Below are 22,731 nucleotides of genomic sequence, written 5' to 3' on the forward strand. Positions count from 1 at the left end.
ACAATAAAAGGAAAGCAAATGAAGATTTGTGCTTGCTTTAGATGTTTCTACTGAGAAACAGAGATTAGTTTCTATCTCAGAAGAGTTTTCAACAATCTCACAAATTGTGCTGATTTACCAGTCTGCAATCAAAGGTCATGAATCACAATACAGGGTTTCTGCAGGATTTTTAAGTGCAAATTTAAGACTTTTTAAGACCTGCACAAATAAAATTAATACCATATGAGCGGGGTAGGGCAATGTCTATAGTACCATATTAAACTGTAAAATGACAGTAAAAAGCATAATTTACAGTTCAGATACAAGTTTTCACAAAAAACAAAAAGTTTTATAAAAGAGGGGTTTGCAATATTGACAAAAAATATCTCTATATTTTCTGGGATTTGATCGATAACGATAATTAGACGATATTTTGCTGAGTGTGTTACTGTGCTGATATCTTAAGGACTACCGTGGACAGCTGACTCCTGAATTTTTTTTTTTTATATATATATATTCTGTGTGGTCAGTTCACAGCAGTGATAGAAATTAATCTTTTCCAATAAGTTTTATGGGCATTTTTACCTTTAAGCCGTTTTTCTCTTAAAGTGTGCAACAACTTTTGAGTCAAATTCTTGCATTTGGGTTGTTACCAAGCAAATGAAATCAGTATCAGCAAAATTTATCTTTGCAATGCAGAGGAAACACAGAAACTGCATCTTAAGTGGCATTTAGATGCATTTACACACTGTTTAATGCAGCTCAGAGGGACATGGAATACTTTAACCTGCAGTTACAAATGCATGAATAATGTTTTGATATTTTAAACATAAAACATTAAAAACTGATGTTTAAAATTATAAAAAAAAAATGAAAAGATACTTTAAATGTGAAATTAAAATCGCCAGTAGGTGGCAGCAAGTCACTGTTAATAAGTGAGTCACTGCGATTGAACCGAATCATTTAAACGCTTGATTCATTCAGGAAGGAAACACCGTCATGTTGCTCAGAGATGCAAAACAGTGCTGCTTTTTGTTGGCAAAATAGAGCAAAAGCAGGAAATACGGTGTCTAAAATGTAAGTCTCTTAACTTCTTGTTTATTGAACTGCTGTAAAAAATCAATATCACATTTGTAATCATGTTGACTTTTGGAGAAAAAAACGGCACTCTTCGTGTGATATTAACTATATGAAATTATATAAATATATACATTTTCTGCCCCCATATCTTGAATTATGTGATAATTCTAAATGCATTTTAATAGACCGATTCATGCAGCGAAAGAACGCACTCTAAATGCGCATACTAGTTTAGCCTATATTAACTGACTTCATCAACTAATGTATGTGTGCAGACTGTGCACTCTGTAGGTGTGTTTTCGCAGACCATATATATCGCACACCCTACTGTTTAGATTTTTATAATGCATTGTCTTCTTATCGATACACCAGTTCATATTTAAAGCTCTGCGTGTTTGCAGGGTAAAAACATGGGCCGATTTTCGCATTGGTCTGAACTCTGAACAAAACAACAGGCTTTTTGAAAATGCTTATTCTCTGCCAGCAGGTGGCGTGTTTGGTTGAAATATCACTGTTTCCCCGGTAACAGCAGAACACAAAGCAGTGCAGCACGGACTTTGAACTTTGAAATCTTAGCCTTTTTTGAAGTTTAATCATCACATTCTGCTATATCGCAATTCTGGTCTTTCCGTCCCCAAATTTAAGACCTCTTCAAATCATAATTAAGACTTTATTGTACAATTTAAGACTTTTTAAGGCCTTAAGTTTGATACAACTAAATTTAAGACTTTTAAGACTTTTTAAGACCCCGTGGAAACCCTGCAATATGAACCTAAACATTTCTCATCAAAAAATTATTTAGGATATGCCATCCATATTATTTGTATGGCTGTATAGTCTTATTATGTGCTAACAATTGTCTCATTAGTTATAAATACATTTGTTAAAATGTAAATGAAAAATGTGATCATTAAATACAACAGAAAACTCCCCTAATTAAACAACAACAACACCAACAACAACCTCTGAGCAACACATTTTTCTCTGGGGAGAGTGTGAGTTAGTGGCATTACCTTAAGAGCTGTGTGTTTACTATCATGAAGGATCATTTCCTCTGACAACATCAGGACTCTCTCTGGGCTGCACAGGTCCAGTGGCTGCAATGCAATTAAAGACTCATTACAGCTACACTGTGTGCATGCATCATGTCAATCATGTTATTTGCTGAAAGCTGTGTATCAGTACAACACATCCTAGATGAACTATAATAACAGCACACTGGCCATTAAATTGGCATGAAATGCCAAGCAGTGAGAGTGGTATGCTGTGGTGTGGCATATTATACTTCAACTATTTTAATTTTAAGTAACATTTTTGTTTTAAAAAACACGTAATTATTATACAAGCAGCTTTTCATGAGGAAAATTCTTTCTCACACCACAGAAAAAAGCTAAAGATTATTAAAAATGGGGGAAACATATGAAAACACACTCTTACTTACACATTCATACAGATTTTAACCAATAATTAATATTTGTTATTGATAAGACTTGTATGATACACTTAATAACACAAACCACTGATCTTTTACCTCTAGCATGAATATTTCCAATAAAACATGTACAAAGACTACATAATAAACCTGGAAGATAAACAGATAGTGAACATACCTGAACAAAAACTGGGAAGATGAGAATCTTGGGGGCCAGACTGACGTATGTGCCATAGTTGGAGTGAGGCAGGTGGGACTGGACGATGGTGCAGTTCTGGTAGTTGGCAAAGCTCTGTCTGTAGGATGAAGGAGGCAAGGTGGTGGTCTTACTGTTTATAGACCTGCACAAGGTGGCTTGTGCTTGCAGCCCCCCATTCTGCAGGTAGTCTGGGCTCTGCTGCACTCCTCTGCTAGTCTGATAGATTCTTCCTATGAATCGACATGAAATAGCATCAAAAACTATAGTACCACACTATTATGATTTTTTTTTGTACACGTACAGTACCATGTTATTATTTGAAGTACCCTGGATTAGCATGCAAAGACCTCAAAAGTTTAGGCTTGGTTCTTTTTTTTCCTTTTTAAAGAAGACTATTTGCTCAAAAATACAGTAAAAACGGTAATACTGTGATATATTATTACAAGTTACATTTCCGTTATGGCAAAGCTGAATTAAAAAAAAAAAAATGTTTTTTGAGAAATTTATTTTTATTATAAATGTTGAAAACAGTTAATATTTTTGTGGAAACCATGATTTTTGATGAATAGGAAGTTAAAAAGAACAGCATTATTTAAAACAGAATTTCTCTGTAACATTATACATGTATTTACTGTCACGTTTGACCAATTTAATGCATTCTTTAAAAAATAAAACAAATCAATCAATCTTTGAAAAATAAATAATATATTTCTTTAAAAATATATCTTATTGAGACCAAACTATGAACACATAAATCATTCACTATGGTTATGAGCCTCATGATACTGCCATCTCTCATTTCATCACAACACTTGGGGATCACAATAACTGTTCTTGCACATTTTTTATGCTTCTTTCCTAAAGAGCATATGCAAAAATTTGACATTTTGACAAACTGATCTGAGACTAGTCAATATCAGATCTTTGCCTAAACATGTGGAACAGAAATATAAAACGTTCTCATAGGCTGTCTTACCAAGAGTTCCCAGGGTGCAATTGGAGTCAGAATACACTGGCTGCAATATCTGCAACATTAAACATTCAGATAAGCAACATATTACCCCACTCAAATTGAACATGAATACAATTGCTTTCAGATTCCCACCTGGTTTCCAGGGCTGACAGGAGAGAGGATGATGTAGTTGTCACCGTTTGATGATGTCACACGGGTACCTTTGAGGGTCTGTGTGCGTGTTTTGTAGTCATTTTCTTCTCGTTTGCCAGTCCAAGACCACAATGACTCTCCTACTCCGTTTCCTGAGTTATCAGGGCCAATTCCTTTTTTACGGCGACCCTGTTTGTGATTGGCGGGTCGAGAGAGTAAAGGTGGAGTTTTGTTTTGTGTCTTTGCAGTTGAAGAGAGAGAATCAAATCCGGAAGGTTTGTAGGAAGGTCTGTGGATAAGCCCCTCATAGTAAGGCTTCATAATAGGCACTGTCCTCCACACCACCACTGTGATCTCATTACGACAATTCCTGCAGGAAGAAGGATGATTTTAACAATAAGGCAGTTCAATAAAGATAAATAAAGAACCAGTTCCAATGTTAGCTCATTATACTATTATTATTAAAAAATGAGAGGCGATTATTAAGTTGTTGTGAAACCTGTGGCTACAAAATAATGACCAAAAACATCCCAACACACCTGATGGCATGAGCCAGGTCTACACACTTCCAGTGTTCAACCGGCTGGCCATTTAGCTGCAATAATGTGTCCAGCTGCTGTAAACCTGCCTGGTAAGCTGGACCTCCTAAACAAAATAGACAAAGACACTCAAGATCATAAATAGTTTTAAAAAAAGTATCCCCTTTATTTTACAGTGTAACTGTGTACACTGAAGTACTGAGCAATATTAATCAATAGCATGTACTTACTATAGGGTTAGTGTTAGGATTAGGGTTACTGCTTGTAATTATGCATGATTTACTGTTGTTACCATAGTAATGGCTTCTAGTTCTAACACTGTTAGCTTGGCATTGAAAATGGTCAACATGTGACCGAAACGTTTGCCTTGTTTTATTCAGTAAATTGCATATATCGTTCTCATCTCGCTTGTCTTGGCATTGTGGTCAACATGTGACCGAAACGTTTGCCTTGTTTTATTCAGTAAATTGCATATATCGTTCTCATCTCGCTTGTGATGCTTTAATGTTTGAATGTGCGGACTCTTTTCAAGCTCGTTACCATAGTAAATACATGTAAGAAAGACATTCAAATAAAGTGTTTACACAAAAGTGTTTTTTTGGTCATGCTTTATTTTAAGGTCCAATTCTCGCTATTAGCAAACCATTAACTATGGCTTTTGCCTCAATAAACTAATTTGCTGCTTATTAATAGTTAGAAAGGTAGTTGTTAAGTTTAGGTATTGGGTCGGATTAAGGATGTAGAATATGGTCGTGCAGAATATGTGCTTTATAATACTAATAAACAGCCAATATGTTAATAATAGGCATGCCAATAAGCAACTGTTAATAGTGAGAATTGGACCCAGTACTAAAGTGTTATCTTTTTTTGTACCTTTATGTTTTGGAAATGTGTAAAAATGTACAGAGTCACTGGGGCAGTTCCCTTTAAGGGACACTTTTTTTTTTTTTTTTTACCTTATCTACCCCTAAAAAGTGCATATTAATAGCTTAAAGTAGTATTATGTACCCAAAGTGACCTCAGGAACATTCAGGAAGATGGACCATCCACAGTAGGAGTACAGTGTAAGACCCCACAGTAACCGGGTCAGAGAGAGTGTGTGTAGAGAGAGTGTGTGTGCCAGAAACAAACATCCCCCCTAGAGCGCCACTGTACCCCAGCAGCACGAAGACTGAAAGGCCATAGCACCAAAGAGTCAGGGATATTAAAAACTACAAGCTGAGAAATTAGTCATGGTTGCTGGGTGATCAGGGGGCTTTTCTTTTTCCCTGGCAAGAAAAGGAAATGACGGGGGGGGGGAACTGCCATGGCACTGACAAACAGCAGACACAGAATATTTGGACAGTAGAAGTTCAAAATGTCAACAGAACCTGGAGCCAGATGGCCAATCACAACACACTGGATAGCTGGCCAATCAGAGCACACCTCGCTTTTCAGACTGATGAGCTTTGTAAAAATCGACACGTTTCAGAAAGGCGGAGCATAGAGGAGAAACATTCATGTACAGTATGTGGAAAATAATGTGTTTTTTGAACCATAAACCGCATAAACACATTTCATTACACCAAATACACAAAACAATGTTCTTTTTTAGCAATGTCATATGACCCCTTTAAGGTACTAATATGCACCTTTTTTTGAGAGTGTGGCAATACCATGGTATTTGAGTATATTGGAGTGCCATATAAATACTTTTATTAGAAATGTTTTGCTTTTTTTTACTTCTCAGAAATATTTTACAGAGAAACATCTGAGTCAAAGTTATAACTCAAATGAAACATAACTAAGATTTACTAAGTCTCTTGTGCTATGAAGGAGCAACTTCTTGGCAATACAATTTTACTCTGGCTACAATTTTATAATAACTTGGCAAATTATGAGGACAAAATGAATAATGATAGTTCTTGAGTGTTTAAAATTACCTGGATCAACAGCTTGGACCCGTACAGGGGAGTCAGAGCAGATGGTGAAGCCAAAACCATCTTTTCCTCTCAAAATGGTCACCTGTGAAAAAGCACATACATAAACACGATCATTCGAAGGTTTGGGGTTAGTATTTTTTTAAGATGTCAATACTTTTATTCAGCAAGGATGCATTAAATTTATCAAAAGTGACAATAAAGACATTAATAATCTGTTAAAAAGGTTTGTTTGATATTTTTTACTTTATATTAATCAAAGAATCATGAAAACGTGCATTTTTTTTACCAAACTGACAATAGTAAATGTTTCTTGAACAACAAATCATCATCATGTGACACTGAAGACTGCAGTAATTGTTGCTGAAAATTCAACTTTGACATAACAGGAATAAATTACATTTTAATATATATATACAGTATATAACCTGGAGCCAAACTAAATAGGAAATGTTGAAGGGGAGGGGGGCGTCTCACATTTAACATGACATTGACCGCACAACAACAAAGAGCCTTGTTTGGGGAGGGAGAGAGAATAAAAAGAGAAAAAGAGAAAAAGTGATGACAGCTTTAGGACTTTCACTGCCATTCCTCTTTTCTCCTCTGGGTCGTTGTGGTCGCCCTCGTTACAAGCTCCATTAATTGCTGTGATGAAATAATTATCCACATCAAACTGCACTGTTTCCCTTTTCCACTGCTCCTGGTTGTTGTTCAAGTTCAAGTTCAAACATGGACAGTCACCTGTGTGATCAGTGAAGTCAAAGTAATAGCATTACTGAATGAGGACTAGCTCTTGTTATGACAATATTCATTCATTATGCCATAATCCAGTTTAAGATGATGAGCAGAAAGGTCTTGTTCATCATTAAATGGAGTTTCAAACATAAGAGGGGGAGCAGATGACTTGATTTCATGAGGTGTTGTCCCAGTTTTCCTACAACTCACAAAAAATGTAAATATGTCCTGCTTTTGGCTGACTAAGTATCCTCAATGCTCTAGCTACCATGTTTGGGACCGTTTGTGGTTCTCAATAAGGAAAGCTGTTTCTTTGTCCATGCAACTTGATTTGCTTAGATTTTCATCTTCATTAAGTCTTCAGAAAATCTATCAATTTATTTGGTTGCTATTCGATTCTATTCTATTGTTTGGATTTTTATGGTTTCATGATGATTTAATGTATTTATTATTCTATTGTATGGTAATTTTTGTTCAAATTGATGTATATATACGTAAATTTACAAATACATTTGTTATTATTTAACACATGATTTTAAAGTGCTTTGGGTGTACAAAAATACACAATAAATCGCTATATAAATGCATCATTCATTCATTATTTATTTTTTAAAAATCACATGATTTTTATATTGTATTTATTATATTATATTATATTATATTAGAATTGATTCAAATGAATTTAAATGTATATTTAAATGTCAACATTTACAAACACATTTGCAACATTATTCATTTTATGTTCTTTGCATTTGTTTCATTCAAATGTAAACCTGAATAAAACAGGCTAAGGCGGCGGCTAAAACACACCAACAGTAATGTAACGCACCAATCAAATTATCAGACATTTTCTCTTGCTTTATTAAATAAACTATATATCTTAAATCTTTTGTAACTACTGCTATTCCTATTATTACAAACAAACCTGGATAGGCACCTCCAACGAAATCACACCCTCCACCCCTCAACTTAAAAATCTGGTCACCTTTTTCATCTAGTCCTGTCAATCACAAGGATATATAAGCGGCTGCTTATCACACTCATGTGACTGGTCATCCGGCATCCCTCCTTGACCCCAGTACCACTTTTATTTCTAATATTTCTGCCATATATTGACTAACTTTCATTGATGAAGTCATCCATCCCTAGGGAGCTGGAGATGCTCCAGTGCTTGAGCCTTTCCATTACGCACAGCAACTCAAATCTGTATTCCCTCATCATTCTCAAGGATCAACCATTATAATATAATGGCATTTTTAGCCAAATCCACTTACAGTGCCAATCTGGAGCAACCTAGGGTTGAGTGCCTTGCTTCAATCAGCTCGGATCTTTAAACATTCAGCTACAGCGCTGCACTCTAATCTCAAAAAATTTTATGCAACACATTTCACGAGGACTATCCCAGACGGAACACGCCATAACTCTTATACCACTTTCAAAAACACTACAACCACAGCCAAAAAATTTTTTTAAAAAGCAGAGGGACAAACCTGTGGCAAGTTTCGTTCGATGCAGAGCCGACACAGACCGTGGATCGTATGCATCGCTCACCGCATATACGTCCACCTACATCTACGGCGCTCTCTTCAGTGTCTTATGCCAATCTGGAGCAACCTAGGGTTGAGTGCCTTGCTTCAATCAGCTCGGATCTTTAAACATTCAGCTACAGCGCTGCACTCTAATCTCAAAAAAAGAAATTTTATGCAACACATTTCACGAGGACTATCCCAGACCGAACACGCCATAACTCTTATACCACTTTCAAAAACACTACAACCACAGCCAAAAAATTTTTTTAAAAAGCAGAGGGACAAACCTGTGGCAAGTTTCGTTCGATGCAGAGCCGACACAGACCGTGGATCGTATGCATCGCTCACCGCATATACGTCCACCTACATCTACGGCGCTCTCTTCAGTGTCTTACATAAAAGTAAAGTCACACAGGTGATGCTGCTTCCCTTCACGCTCGCTCTAGTGCGGCTATGCATGCCCACTCATGGGAACTGCTCTGAGCAGAAGAATGACAGGAAACCACCTTCCACCCCCCCAGTCAGTGGCCAGGCAATATGTCTGCTCTCGATAAGCCAACATGTTTCCTGAGTAGCTCTCAACAGTAGTGGCTGAACTCGCTCTCCCTGCGCAGTGAGATGGAGCTCACTCCGATAGGCTTGATTTAGTGTAAACACAAACATTCATTTTGAGCCAGAGACATTAAAGTACGATGTTTGTTTAATGAGAAGCTGGACAAGCATAGGCTGACAGACGTGGAGGCCGTTCAGCCCTTGCACTACACCTCGATTCACGTAAACAGTGTTGAAATTTCCGAAATCCATTATTATTCTCAAGCAGGATCTGTGTTAAACCAACACAAGTCATTTCACTCTACCATAATCCATACTTTGTTTATCTCTTACATCACCCTATCACTGATGTTCCAGTTAAAACCAGTCATCGCCAATCAGAAATCCCTGGAAAGTCAAGTATGAAATCTGAAAAATTGATTTTCGGGAAGAGAGGAAGGAAATGGAAGAATGATTAGCAGAGCATACAGATTGCTCTTTGAGTACATCTTAGCCCTGGGTAGAAATCTCTCTACTCCAGCACTCTTTAGAGAGAGGACAACAGAATCCGGTCAACGCTGTCTGCAGGCTTCAGTTGAAAGTGCGTGTGTCTACACCATGAGAGATGAACTCAAGCTGAATCCCTGTGACACAGAGCTGACTGCCCCACAACAGAGAGAGAGAAAGAAATCTACTCCCCTAAAAGCGTCACCCCCACCCCGACAACCTGCGACAGGCTCCCCCACTTTGTAACCATAGAGATTACGCTCCCAGGAAGCAATGTCTTTTTAAACATTCTTCATGGAAACAGCATTCAAGAGGGATACAATACAGCTGGCTCTCTCTATTAAAGTCAGCCCAGTGTCTTGACTCAAGCCCCCTTTCTTTCTCTCTCTCTCTCTGTTCTCCTGCACCTCTCTCTCTCTCTCTCTCTCCAATCAAACTTAATCTCGGCTGAATTTCTCTGACGGGACACGTGTCATTTCATCCACACCCCAAGAGCAAATTCGTTCATTTTGTGAGCAATAATTAAGATGATCTCTTACACACAACAAACAAAAAAATGACTGCGCCGAATGTTTTTTCATTGCAAAGGTCATTACGAAAGGCAGAGGGAGGGAGACAAGATCTCTAAAGTGGATTTAAACTGACTTAGACACATCATGACGCTTCAACCTTTTAATTCTCATCTTATTCCCGCAGCTCCTCACAGTGCACACTGTGTCGGCCCCCTGGCCCCCGGCTCTTTGTTACAGCTCTCCGCAGGGATGCTGTACGTTTCAACACCGAGCCCTCTATATCCCTCCAAGAGGTACAAGGCGATGCTTGTTAATTCAACATAGCATTTGGTGAGAAGTAAAACATTCAAATTCCATTCAGACTCAAAAGTAACTTCCGCTGCAAAAAGCTTGCTTGGTTTCAGCTAGGGATGCACCGAAATGAACATTCTTGGCCGAAGCCGAACAAAATGAAACACTGGGCCGAAGGCTGAATACCGAACACGGTTTTTCACGTTTTTTCCCCCATTTTGCCAATTTTTTCACCATTGCATAAATTAAATAGCCAAAATGTGCTTTTTACTGTTTTGTCTTGCTTTTCAAAGAAAAAAATCATTTACAAAACAACAATTTAAAAAATATTAACTTAACATTGAACATTTTTTAGCATTCTAGCAGACACTATACCAATAAAACACAACTTAACTTAAAATTAATAAGTTAGTAAAATAATATTTTTTGGCCATTTTTTAGACCCCCTTCTTGAATCAGGCATGTATTTTTGCCTTACAAATCAGCCTTGCTGAGCAGAAGAGACTTCTTTTAAAACATTAGAAAACATTATAGATCCTAGTCTGAACACTGTGTAAATGGTACAATAAATGTTTTAATAGAGCTGTTGTAATTATTATTTTCATTATTATTTTCTTTTTTTAATTTTCTTTTACAGAACAACAGTAAAATTACAATAATAACATTTATTAATGTTGACATACGTAACCGAGACGTTATCATCTGATCTACTGTTGCTGAGGAAAAACTGTCATGTGGAATTTGTCCATCTTCACTGCTAAAGCTATCAGAAAGTGGCTATGATCCAACTGCAAAAGAGAGAGAGAAACTGCGTTGAATCTCACCAGCGGTCTGTCTCATGCGACGTGAGGCCACTTTCAGATGTTTGCTCCTGCCCAGCTCCTCTCCCAGGAGATAATACCAACCTCTGATCTCCTGTCAGCAGAAAATGTGCAAAACACAATTAGACACAGAGAGCCATGGGAAGAAGATGCTCTTTCCTTTGCAAGTTTTTGCAATTCCAATATCTGTTGACATGTTGATGCATCCCTCATAGGGAGAGTATTAAAATCAGGCCCTGTGGTGGTCGTGTATCCGTGTTTGTGTGTGTGTTTTTGAGACCTTTGCAGCTGTAAACAGCTGATGCCCATTTTACTCTCCCGCTCAGCCAGATGGCATGGTGTTATATAAAACATCCATCGGGTTTGATCTAATTTTTCTCCAAATATCACCCTCTGAGAAAGGATTTACTGTCTTAACACATGAGTATAACACTCTTGAATTTGACAACGGGACATAATGTAAAGGAACAGGGATCTCAGATGGGATATTTCTCGTTCGTCTGTGCAGGCGGGCATGCAGAATAAAGCCACGATGCCAGCATGTTTGAGTGTGCTGCTCTTGGTAATTGTAGGTCATTTTTCAAGCCTCAATGAGCAGTCCCGTCGCCACTTCCCCCACTGTGTAATTAGACGATGGTGTGGAGGAAATGCTTTGACAAGAAGAGAATGAAATTAAGAGGAACGTTTCTTTTGATAAATATGAAATGCTATCTTTCATAAAGCAAGCTGAGTTGTGTTACAATGAAAGAAGGTTTTAGGTAAATAATGGATGATGGATCGTGGCAGTACATCTACGAAAGTAAAATCTGTTTACTAATATATCACTTTATGCTTTCCATTTCAGTCACATTTTACAATAGCATTCATGGTGCATAATTACTGAACCGCTCTAATTCAGCACATGTACATAAATATATACTATATATTCTATCATTCAAAAGTTTGGGGTCAGTTCAATTTTTTAAGAAATTAGCAAGGATGCATTCATTTGATCAAGAGTGACATTTAAACATTCATAATGTTACAATTTCTTTTATTTCAAATAAAGTCATTTAAAGTCAATACAGTTATTTGCTGTTATATTTCTTTCTAGTCATCAAAGAATCCTGAAAAAATATATAAAAGTTCCAGCAATGTTTTCTACATTGATAATAATAAGAAATGTTTCTTGAGTACCAAATCAGCCTATTATAATAATTTCTAAAGGATCATAAAAATTCAGGTTTGCCCTCATAGAAATAAATTACTTTTTAAATTTGACTAAAATAAAAATGTAATAGCATTTCACAATATTACTTTTTTACTATATTTTTTGATAAAACAATTGCAGCCTTGGTGAGTATAAGAGACTTTTATAAAATAACATGATAATAAATGAATATAAAATATGTTTATGCATATATGCATTTTTTTAGTTGTCATTTTTGAATGAATGTATGGGTGTTGGGAGAAAATAAACTACAACTACTGTAAATTGTTCTACATTTTTCTGATAAAAATCCAAATCCAAATGATTTTCAAAGCATTGCAGGGTAAAAGCGCTATGGGCAAATGTTAACAACAGGATATTTACCTTAGATGAGGTGATGAGGGAGTGGACACCAAAACTCATACAGCCCAGGAAGTCACTGCGCCTGTGGGCAAAATCAAACACTCTAAAGCACAACAACAGGCGGGAATTTTTGAACTGCTGATAAAGTCATGTCACATTCATATCGGTTAACCCCACTTAGATCACGTTCGCTGCCCAGTGACGCTGCTGATATAAAAAAACACAGCCAATAACATATTGATTTTGTACTGAGTGACTGTGACACTGCTGAGGGTCTTTTGCAGCGGGAAAATAAAATACATACTAGAACAATTGTACTTATGGTACACATAAATAGCCTCTATCTACAGATGTATACATGTAGAAAATCAACACGTGAATGAAAAAAGATGATAAAGTCCTACCTGGAAGTTCGACTGCGATTCCACACGGTTAACAACAGCCTCTTCTTCTGATCGTCTTCATCCACATCTCTGCAACATAAATGCAACACTTCAAAAGCTCATCCATCAATGTCCAGCTTCATCCAAAAACACAATGGCCTTCTCCTCCAAAGACTTCAAAAAGACAGCCTTTTTTCAGCTAACAAAAGAGAGACAGCAGACTCAGCCCTAAATTCTCTTTCGGAAAGACTGATTGAGATATAGAGGCTGTCCGACGAGAGGTTAGAGAGCACATGATGTTTCACATAAATTATTCAACTATAAGATAACACGACACTCTTCACTTTCTCTTTTTAAACACCATCATACAAGTGCTCTGTCTGTAGCCAACCATAAGAATCACTCACAACATAAAAGTCTCGTTGAAAACAGGACTCTTGCAGTCTAGAACGGTCCTGGTCTTCCATCGCTTGCTGTGGTCAACATCTGGAGCAATACTTATCTGGAATAAATAAACACGTGTTGGTGGTTGCTATTAAGTCCACTAGTTTAACATTGCTAGAGGATATATTCATCATGCTCAGAGGGAAAATCAATCAACACTTGAATTTGGAATTGAGTGGACAGCTGCCAACACAACTGATGCTTTCTCATGCCTGAAACCTGCTCAGGCTGACATGAAAACGGGTTCATTTCAAGGGCAGACGTCCACAGAGGATTAAGCGACAAATAATGACAAAAATAATAGCACATCATCACCAACAGTGACCGGGAAAGTTACTGCTGCCTCTCTGCTAAGAGAAAAACAGGTTTGAGTTGTTTTATGAGGCTTTCAGTCACGTGACTTCACGTGTCGTCTAAATATTGTCTGCATATGTCAAATTGCCCACCTTTACATATGAGTCACATGGTTTGTACTCTCTTCCCATGAGTCCTCTGGCCTCCAAAACTGTTAATAAAAACATGAGAGCATGAGTAATGAAACTCATTTAATGAATTATGAATGTAAGACTTCCTGTTTGAATTAAGTGTAAGTATAACCGGGTTATTAAAATTAGATTTTAACATAAGAAGCAGTCTTATTTGAAAAACTAATTCTTAAAACTCAAAAATTATAAAGTACAAAATCTGTTCGCAAACATGCTTACTTTGAACATAGAGCCACCCGCTGCCTGGAGTAACTGTCAGTTTGAGCTGACCTGTAGTCAGTGGGGAAAAAATACAAATTATACACAGGGTTCCCACATGCCAAATTAACTTCCATGACTTGACTTTTCTAGTCAATTTAATATCCAGTCAAGTAATAAAAATAATAAATATTTGGTCAAAAGTTAGTATAATATATATATATATATATATATATATGTATTATTGACTTTTTGCCTTTATTATGATAAGACAGTACTCAGACAGGAAGTCTAGTGAGAGAGAGGGGGACAGGATCTGGAAAGGTCCACAAGCTGGGACTCGAACATGCTCACAAGGCTACTGGCACCAACTAGTATAATATTTTAATGTTTCAGAGAGAAGTCTCTTATGCTCACCAAGGCTGCAATTATTTAATCTGTACAGTACTATTGTGAAATATTATTACAATTTACGTTTTCGATTTCAATACATGTTAAAAATGTCATTTGTAATTTGCCAAAAATTTTACTTTTAAAATATGATGGCACATGAATTTTCATCAGCCATTACTCCGGTATTTGGTGTCACATGATCCTTCAGAAATCAATCTAATATGCTGATTTTGTCTATTTATTTTCATGGAAACATCCACAAACGTGAATCTGAAAACCTGTCATGGACTCACAGGTGTAATGGAGAGTCCAAATTATTAGAGCATAACAGATAAGTCCAAAAACCTGACTTGGCAGCTGGTGTTACACTAATATGTGCATTGACACACATACATTTCCTCCAGACCTGCAGTAAAGCCTGGTGGCCATCAGATAATTTTCTGCCACAATTCTGTGACAAGTGCAGTCAAACAAACAAAAGTTAAAATCTTTTCATCTAAATCAGTGGTTCTCAAACTGTGATTGATGGGCCACTGGGGGTCTGTGAAGAACTTAAAGTGGTCCACAAACTGACTGAATGATTTAAATAAATAAATTAACTAATAGACAAAAAGCAACAACAAATAATTCAATAAGTTACTCATAACAATGAATGATTGTGTGACTAATTTGAGTGCTTATACTGTCATATAAGTTATAGACTACCATTCAAAGATCTGAGACTGCTTTTTAAAAACATGAATCTTACTAGCTCCAAACTTTAAAATGCTAGCACATATCAGTCTACATACTGGTTAGGTCCAACTTGTTATCTAGCTAACATTTTGCTGATTCCATTTCATTAGTTAAAACTTCTAGCATGTAGCTTATTTCAATAAAAAGAATCAGTCTGGAATTATGGATTGGTAATAATGAGGTTATTTCAAATAGGTTTAAATTTATTTTTTTAAACTGTAGGTAATTGTTTAAAGATTTTTGTTGATTAATGCTACTGAAGCATCATTTGTGAACACATACAGTAGCTCAATAATGACTCACCATGAGTTTGTAAAAGAAAGGATGATCTCCGCCATTGCCTGAAACAGCTCAGTGTCACTTTCTGTGCCTTCTGACAGTCCATGTTATAGTAAAACCACAGCTTGACTGATTTTAAAAACGTACCAAATCGCACGCATCACACATGAATTCTCAGAAATGTAGGGTCAGAGAGCAGCACTGAACGAGGGAAAGGGGGTGTGTGGGGAGGGAGGGAAAGTCCACCTGCTGTACTCATAATAAACTAAACCTTTGACTGAGGTCGCCCTTTGTGCTGATCTGAGATCGGTTATATTATTTCTCTTAAAGGGATAGTTCACCCAAAAATGAAAATTTGATGCTTATCTGCTTACCCCCAGGGCATCCAAGATGTAGGTGACTTTGTTTCTTCAGTAGAACATGTTATAGTAAAACCACAGCTTGACTGATTTTAAAAACGTACCAAATCGCACGCATCACACATGAATTCTCAGAAATGTAGTTAATGAATTCAGATGCGATGCCTCACAGCTATTCAAGAGCTTAACTGCCACTATGCATATGTTGCCACTGGAGAATAAAGGACAGCAGGAGAAAACAAGCATAAATTTCAACTGCCTTGCATTTTGAATAGCTGATCAGACAGGAGGAGCTGTGATTGGTCAGAGAGCAGCACTGAACGAGTGAAAGGGGGTGTGTGTGGAGGGAGGGAAAGTCCACCTGCTGTACTCATAATAAACTAAACCTTTGACTGAGGTCGCCCTTTGTGCTGATCTGAGATCGGTTATATTATTTCTCTTAAAGGGATAGTTCACCCAAAAATGAAAATTTGATGCTTATCTGCTTACCCCCAGGGCATTTATATCATTTTTTACCTCTTTTACACCGTAATGCCCAACATCCGGCGCGTGACGCGTGTACGTGCTCTGGCATAGTAGACATAGATATATATACGTAGATGCCTCATTAGTGACTAGTGATTTCTATGGGCCGCGGGATTCTACTTTGGTTTTGTTTGTGTATGTTTTTTTGACTCTCAAACCGTGATTCCTATTCACTTCCATTATATGACTGACAGACTGCAACGGTTTGAGTTAAAAATCTTCATTTGTGTTCTACTGAAGAAACAAAGTCACCAACATCTTGGATGCCCTGGGGGTAAGCAGATAAACATCAAATTTTCATTTTTGGGTGAACTATCCCTTTAATATATATATACTTGGATCAACAACAACAAAACTTGAAAGCAGCTCACAAACACTTCTGAGTTCTTTATAGCAAAGTGTTTGTCATGGACTTGAAAAACATAGAGACAACATTAAATGATCCCATGCAAAAATCGTATTTATAATAAATCATTATGTGATATGTATAAATCCTCAAAAGGCCTAGTGCCCTTTTTATAACTCCAGCTATAAAAACAAAAATGTGATGACAGAAAGCCACTTTCTAAGAATATATTCTGAAAATACATGTGATTGTTCTTGGAAAAAAAGATATTAAAAGCAGTCTTGAGGGCAATCCTTTGTTCTTGTCCGTTAAAGGACTTTAATCTGAGTGAGCCATTCATTGACACAACAGGAAATCAAACAGTCACTGCCTCTTTAATTCCAGGATAAAGCAACCGCTCTCCAGAGGTTACATCTTTACTTCACAGATCTCACTGATGAACATAAGGAAAATAAGAATAGTGATTTGGGGCTGCTGTATAATCATGCTAACTAACCCCATGATGAATCCATCATATGGCTGTGTATAGTAGGCAATGCATCCCTCTGTAAGAGCAAAACCATGTTGAGAGCATAAAGCATTGTGTTAAGCTCTGTTTCCTGGTCTCCTTTGGGAGAGCCATGGAAAATGCATGCAACTCAACATCCACACAGATAAAAATAACAATAAACAGCTTGTGCAGAGCATGCAGGATTTCAGTCGAATTAATTCAGCCATTATCTCTACTGTCTCCCCAACAGACAGTAACAAAATACATTTTCTTTCGATTTGTGAGATGGGATTCCTGAATTCCAGATCTTTGTTTTTCTGTGTGTGATACATAACTGTTCTGTCATTTTAAGAGGGCATTTCTTGATGGACTACCATCAGACATTATTGATAGTGACTGGAGACATGATAGTCCTAATAAAGTCAGAGTCAAATGTATACAGTATTATGCAGTATTTATACGTTCAAAATTTAAACAAACAAAACAAAAATGTGTGGTGGGACCCAAAATCTCACACACAATTTTAATTAATTGATTTAAATTTTTATTTTTAATAATGATTACTTTTAATAATTGTAATGCACTCAAGCTGAATAAACCCCACATTTTTTAACTGTAGTGTACATTTATATGTATGTATGTATTTATTTATTTGATAACGTTCAATCAACTTAATGCATCCTTTCTGAATAAAAGTATTTAAAACCTTACTGACCACAATTTTTTAATTAATTAATTAATTAATATATTTATTTTATTTTAACCATGGTAATAGTGTGTGGTCTTATAGGATATGCTTCAAAAATATGGAAATATTGTATTATGTGAACTGATTTTAAAGTACATTGATAATCTATCATTATCAAGCTAAAAATGTTTTTAAAGAGTCTGAAAAAGGCTGAAAACTCCATGAATTATTTCCTTGTGCAGAGAGAAACAGTTACTTTACGGAAAGATTAGTTTGGTCTGAGCATTTCAACACTGCCATCTAGTGGCACATAATGCACAATATCAGTGAATGTTTAATTATCCGTGCATCTCCATCAGAATGGAGCTTAATTCTAATGTGTAATCAGATGAACAATCACTCACCTTTTCCTTTGAAACCAGACGGGTGAATTTTCCTCCTCTTTCTGGGTGCAGATTCTGTATTGTTCTTTACCGCAGTTTTGACCACTGAGGCCACTTTAACTTGAGCAGATGAACTTTGGCTGACAGCTTTCCCCCAGTTCCTCTCAGCAGGTCTAACAGCACTGAGACTGCAGGAATCATAGGATGAAACAAAACTGAGAAAAATGCATGTCTACATAAGCAGTTCTAAACTGATTTAACTTCAGCACTTGTTTTTTTCACCCTATCAGAACAGATCTGCAACCCATTTTTGCGTTGTGACTCACAAAAAAATGAGAACCACTGGTCTACATGATATAAATATGTGACAAAGTTTATATGAATAGATGTATGAGCTCCTTAACTGTAATCCCCACTATTCATTGGCTTTCCTTACATATATATTTCCGTATAAATTAAGGATCAATATGTATATTGAAAATATAAAGAATAATAATTTCATAATACATAAGGAATTTCCATTTTTTATATATATTGAAAAATCCTAAAATGTTAAACACTTTTTTTCTGACATACCATAACATTTTCATATATGAAATGTGTAACTATGCAAACAATGAAGTCATAAAAGTTTATGAATTTGTGCTCAGCTTTATGTAAAACCATGTGATAAATCATGAAAGAGAAATTCAGTGTTTCAGTACTACATGAAAAAATGTAGTGCCGTTTTTGTCTTCATTTCTACGTATATTTTTTTAAACACATCAATATATACTGGTCCATGCATATAAGACAAAATATAATATACAGTAGTTAGTCGGAAATGTATTATTAAATATATTGCATTATATTTTACAGTATATTGCCATGCATTTTTGTTTCGTGAAGGATTCTATTATTCTTATTTGTTTGATATTACTTTGTGACTGTTAACATAGTCATTAATTACTGCTAACATAAATTATAGCACATGGATCATGCATTATTGCACTGGTCTGCTGTAACAGTTAATCAGTAGACAGTGGTTAATGTTGTGTGGTTTGTTTTGATACGGTCATGCAGCATTAAACAGAAGCATTCCATTCATGTGCATTTTATGTGTTTAAGTTCTCTACTTTGCCTGCTGGCTCACGGCCAATGGCCTTTTGTCCCTGACAGATCTGATGTGTGCCACTGAAGATCTCCTCTCTCTGCTGTCTGTAGGCCTGGTTCTTTCTCTACACGGCTTCTTTGTTGACGGCCCCCTGGGTAGGAATGGATCCTGTAGCCGAAGAGATTCCCTGTGAAGTCTGTTCCTGTGGGCACAGCCGGAGGTGTTACATGGTTAGTGCACTCGCTTCTGACATGAATTCTGATGACAGAGTGATAGACAAGCGAACCCTGCAGGAAGCTCTCAAATTATCTTAATTCACTCAAAAAAGCTGATTAAATCCAACAATGAAGAAGCCCTGTCAAGAGTTGCCAGAGCTAAACTGACATAAACGTCACACTACTTTAACATGAATTTGATGTATGAGGCTGGTGTTCTTCTTTGACTTCTTGTTAATTTGTTAATGATTTAATAACATTTCAGAAAGAGTGTCAATGATTAGGTTTAATTAAGGTTTTCTGAACATGCTGAAGGAAATCCCTTCTGACAGCCCAGCAGTATATCAGGTGCTTGCAGCCGTGGGAGGTCAGAGGTCACAGTTCAGCACACAAAACTGCATCTTACTAAGTTGAAATTGTACTCAGAATGTATGTTTTATTACTTCTGCAAATTTGAATTCTAATACATTTAATACAGCTGCTTCTAATAACTGGAATTTCAAAATGATTAAAAAACGTATTGATGTCATTGCACTTGATTAAAAAAATATCAAAGCACGCAGCATATTTGCATTTACATTTATTCATTCAGCAGACGCTTTAATCCAAAGTGATTTACAATTGAGGAATACAACAAGCTTATTTGAATCAAAGATTGCAAGTGCTAACTGTTCATGCAATACATTTCACAAACGGAGGTTTGTTAAGTCTTAAATTATCAAATATGTATATTGTTATACATTGACATGGATACATGTTGGTTACTATATGCTAGGACACGTGTATGAACTTCATACATCCACTAAAAATCACTGCATATCAGTTGGTGATGTAAATAGATTATTATTATTGTTTATTATTACAGGCAAAAATGGTTCAGAAAAATTAAGCATCATTTGTTTACAGATTTCTCTTCAAGATTCCACTTGGTTTGAGATCTTTACTAGAATGAAATAGGACTGGTGGAAATTGTTGTAGGCAGAGTTTTAGGACATAAAAACATACAAAAGACAATTTGTGAATATGCAAGTATGCATTGTACAACACAATTCATTATATGACAGACAGAGATAGATAGATAGATAGATAGACTGTAATAGTTAAACTATTCCTAATATGCTATGAATGATTACTAATGTACATGTAAACATGGATCATACCGTGTTTTAAGATACGAGTGATATTCCAATGACATTAATATCTTTTTTTTTTTTGTGCCACTGTATATTGTTTTGTTAATAAACAGCGTTCAGCTTTCCAAATAATGTGTAATTAATTGTTGTGCTGATGAATAGTGTTGTTTCTGTCAGCAGAGGAAATCTTCACAGCTTTATCGTGTAATCATGAACTTGTGGCTTGGGCGCTTCGGTGATCATAGACACAATGGGCTGGGTTAAAGAACCATTGTACTGCTTGAGATTACAAGCTGTTTTACTCAGCCTGAAAAATTACAGCATTTCAAGCTGCAGAATTAAGCAATAAAATGACCAATTACGATTACTTCCATGTTCCGTCATTCCATAAACCGCCATAACTTTACACTGGCGCCAACTTATATTACACTGCATATTTATAGGAATCTGTGAACTTAGTTAACGGTCTGTATTTAGAGGTTTCTCAGTAGGCGTTTCCAAACGTACCCGAACATATTCCACAGCCGAATGTCATTTACACTTACCTTTCTCTGATGTCCATATTTTGCGAGTGTTGTCTGCTATAATCCATCTTCTTTAAAAACACAAATTCCCAGCTATTATGTTTATATTTACCAGCTCTGAGTGGGACTTTCAAACTGCAGAAACTCCCCCCATCCCGCTCTGAAGAGGAAGTGTGTGTGGTGCGCTGCAGACGCGCTGGATGGATCTCTCCACCAATCCGAGAGCTGCATTTGAAACGCACGGAGTTTTACTGCATTTTCACAAATGTTTAAAACTCAAGGGGACTGCAAAAGTATTTGTCCCAAGGGAGTAACTGTTCTTTGCACAGTAGTTATATTCCTTCTTTTACAATATTTTTGCTGGGCTCCAGTCATCCAAAAATATTTTTGTGTACTTTTTTTATTTTTTATTTAAACGTATCTCATATTGTATGTAATTGTTTTAGCTCCAAGTTTTTACAGTACTACAAGTGTTTCTTGTTTTCCTTCACTAACAGACTAGGTTATTTTTTTCAAGTGAGGCACAGTAGCCTAGTGTCTTTATACCACTGAAGACGTTGCCAGGTGTCCAGAAAGAATTTAACTTTTTTCATTCTCCCTCCGGACTGTTAGCCAAGTACACAGTAATGTATGTCAATGGAAGTCGCAGACTCGCAGTACAGTTTTTTCCCCTTGCAAAACAGTTTTCTTTGTCTGGCACATTTTGTTATTTTTGTTTAGTTTCTATCTTTTTTTCCTATCTTTTCCGTCTTTTAATCTCACAATATGATTTTATATGTCACCATTTGACTTCATGATAGAAGAACTTTTTGTCTAAATGGTTCCATAAAGAACCTTTAACATCTGAAGAACCTTTCTGTTTTTGGCGAAAGAAGGTTCTTCAGATTACAAAAAGGTAAGAAAGACATGGTTCTTTAAAGAACCTTTGACTTAATGGTTCTTTGTGGAACCAAAAATGATTCGTATATGGCATCGCTGTGAAGAACCTTTTAAGCACCTTTATTTTTAAGTGTATTTCGTTTTTTAACTCTTTTTTATTGATACTCTGAGGTGCAAAAGCCTTCCGTAAAGAGACAATTTAACAGTAAAATGTTTTCAGTTACCTAAAAATGGTCTTATATATTATAAGTTACACTGGAGACATGTCATAATATTGCCACTATCTTTTTGCAGTAGTTCTTGTTCAGCTATTAACAGTTCACAATTAAGTGACACCTCAAAAAAGGCAAAACAAAAGAAGGGCTTGTCGCTAAACAAGGATGGGATGTGGCCCATTATAATGTGAAAGCACTCATTTGTGTTAAACAGTTTGAACACCTTTGGCCAT

General features: G+C 36.4%; 2 protein-coding genes across 2 annotated transcripts in view; both read right to left on the reverse strand.

Moving 5' to 3' along the window:
• Positions 1-8,564, reverse strand: part of LOC107740809 (regulator of G-protein signaling 3-like) — a 42,756-nt gene extending 34,192 nt beyond the window's left edge. The window contains exons 1-7 of the mRNA XM_016553323.1: positions 8,479-8,564; positions 6,257-6,338; positions 4,335-4,440; positions 3,796-4,165; positions 3,667-3,715; positions 2,670-2,920; positions 2,073-2,156 (exon numbers count right to left, since the gene is read on the reverse strand). Of these exons, the coding sequence (XP_016408809.1) occupies positions 2,073-2,156; positions 2,670-2,920; positions 3,667-3,715; positions 3,796-4,165; positions 4,335-4,440; positions 6,257-6,338; positions 8,479-8,532 (996 nt within the window). The 5' untranslated portion in view covers positions 8,533-8,564. The remainder of the gene's footprint in view (positions 1-2,072; positions 2,157-2,669; positions 2,921-3,666; positions 3,716-3,795; positions 4,166-4,334; positions 4,441-6,256; positions 6,339-8,478) is intronic.
• A 2,571-nt stretch (positions 8,565-11,135) lies between these two features.
• LOC107740824 (regulator of G-protein signaling 3-like) lies at positions 11,136-21,525 on the reverse strand. The gene is made up of 9 exons (XM_016553346.1): positions 21,426-21,525; positions 19,555-19,734; positions 18,461-18,627; positions 14,263-14,313; positions 14,005-14,063; positions 13,522-13,616; positions 13,136-13,204; positions 12,753-12,813; positions 11,136-11,273 (listed from the first exon to the last, which is right to left on the reverse strand). Exons 1-9 carry the CDS (start codon positions 21,470-21,472, stop codon positions 11,136-11,138), a joined length of 867 nt encoding a protein of 288 aa, XP_016408832.1. The 5' UTR covers positions 21,473-21,525.
• Positions 21,526-22,731: the final 1,206 nt, after the last annotated feature.

This window comes from Sinocyclocheilus rhinocerous, unplaced genomic scaffold, assembly GCF_001515625.1.
Source record: "Sinocyclocheilus rhinocerous isolate Xijiao unplaced genomic scaffold, SAMN03320098_v1.1 scaffold2330, whole genome shotgun sequence".
NCBI classification, from domain to species: Eukaryota; Metazoa; Chordata; class Actinopteri; order Cypriniformes; family Cyprinidae; genus Sinocyclocheilus; species Sinocyclocheilus rhinocerous.

What these genes read in the sequence shown, in the direction of transcription:
- LOC107740824 (XM_016553346.1), bottom strand. Translation starts at nt 21,472, where the DNA reads ATGGATTATAGCAGACAACACTCGCAAAATATGGACATCAGAGAAAG. An exon ending in AATATGGACATCAGAGAAAG is followed by an intron (nt 19,735 to 21,425) that starts GTAAGTGTAAAT and finishes CTGTGCCCACAG; the next exon opens with GAACAGACTTCACAGGGAAT. An exon ending in AATCGCAGTCGAACTTCCAG is followed by an intron (nt 12,814 to 13,135) that starts GTAGGACTTTAT and finishes TTTTGCCCACAG; the next exon opens with GCGCAGTGACTTCCTGGGCT.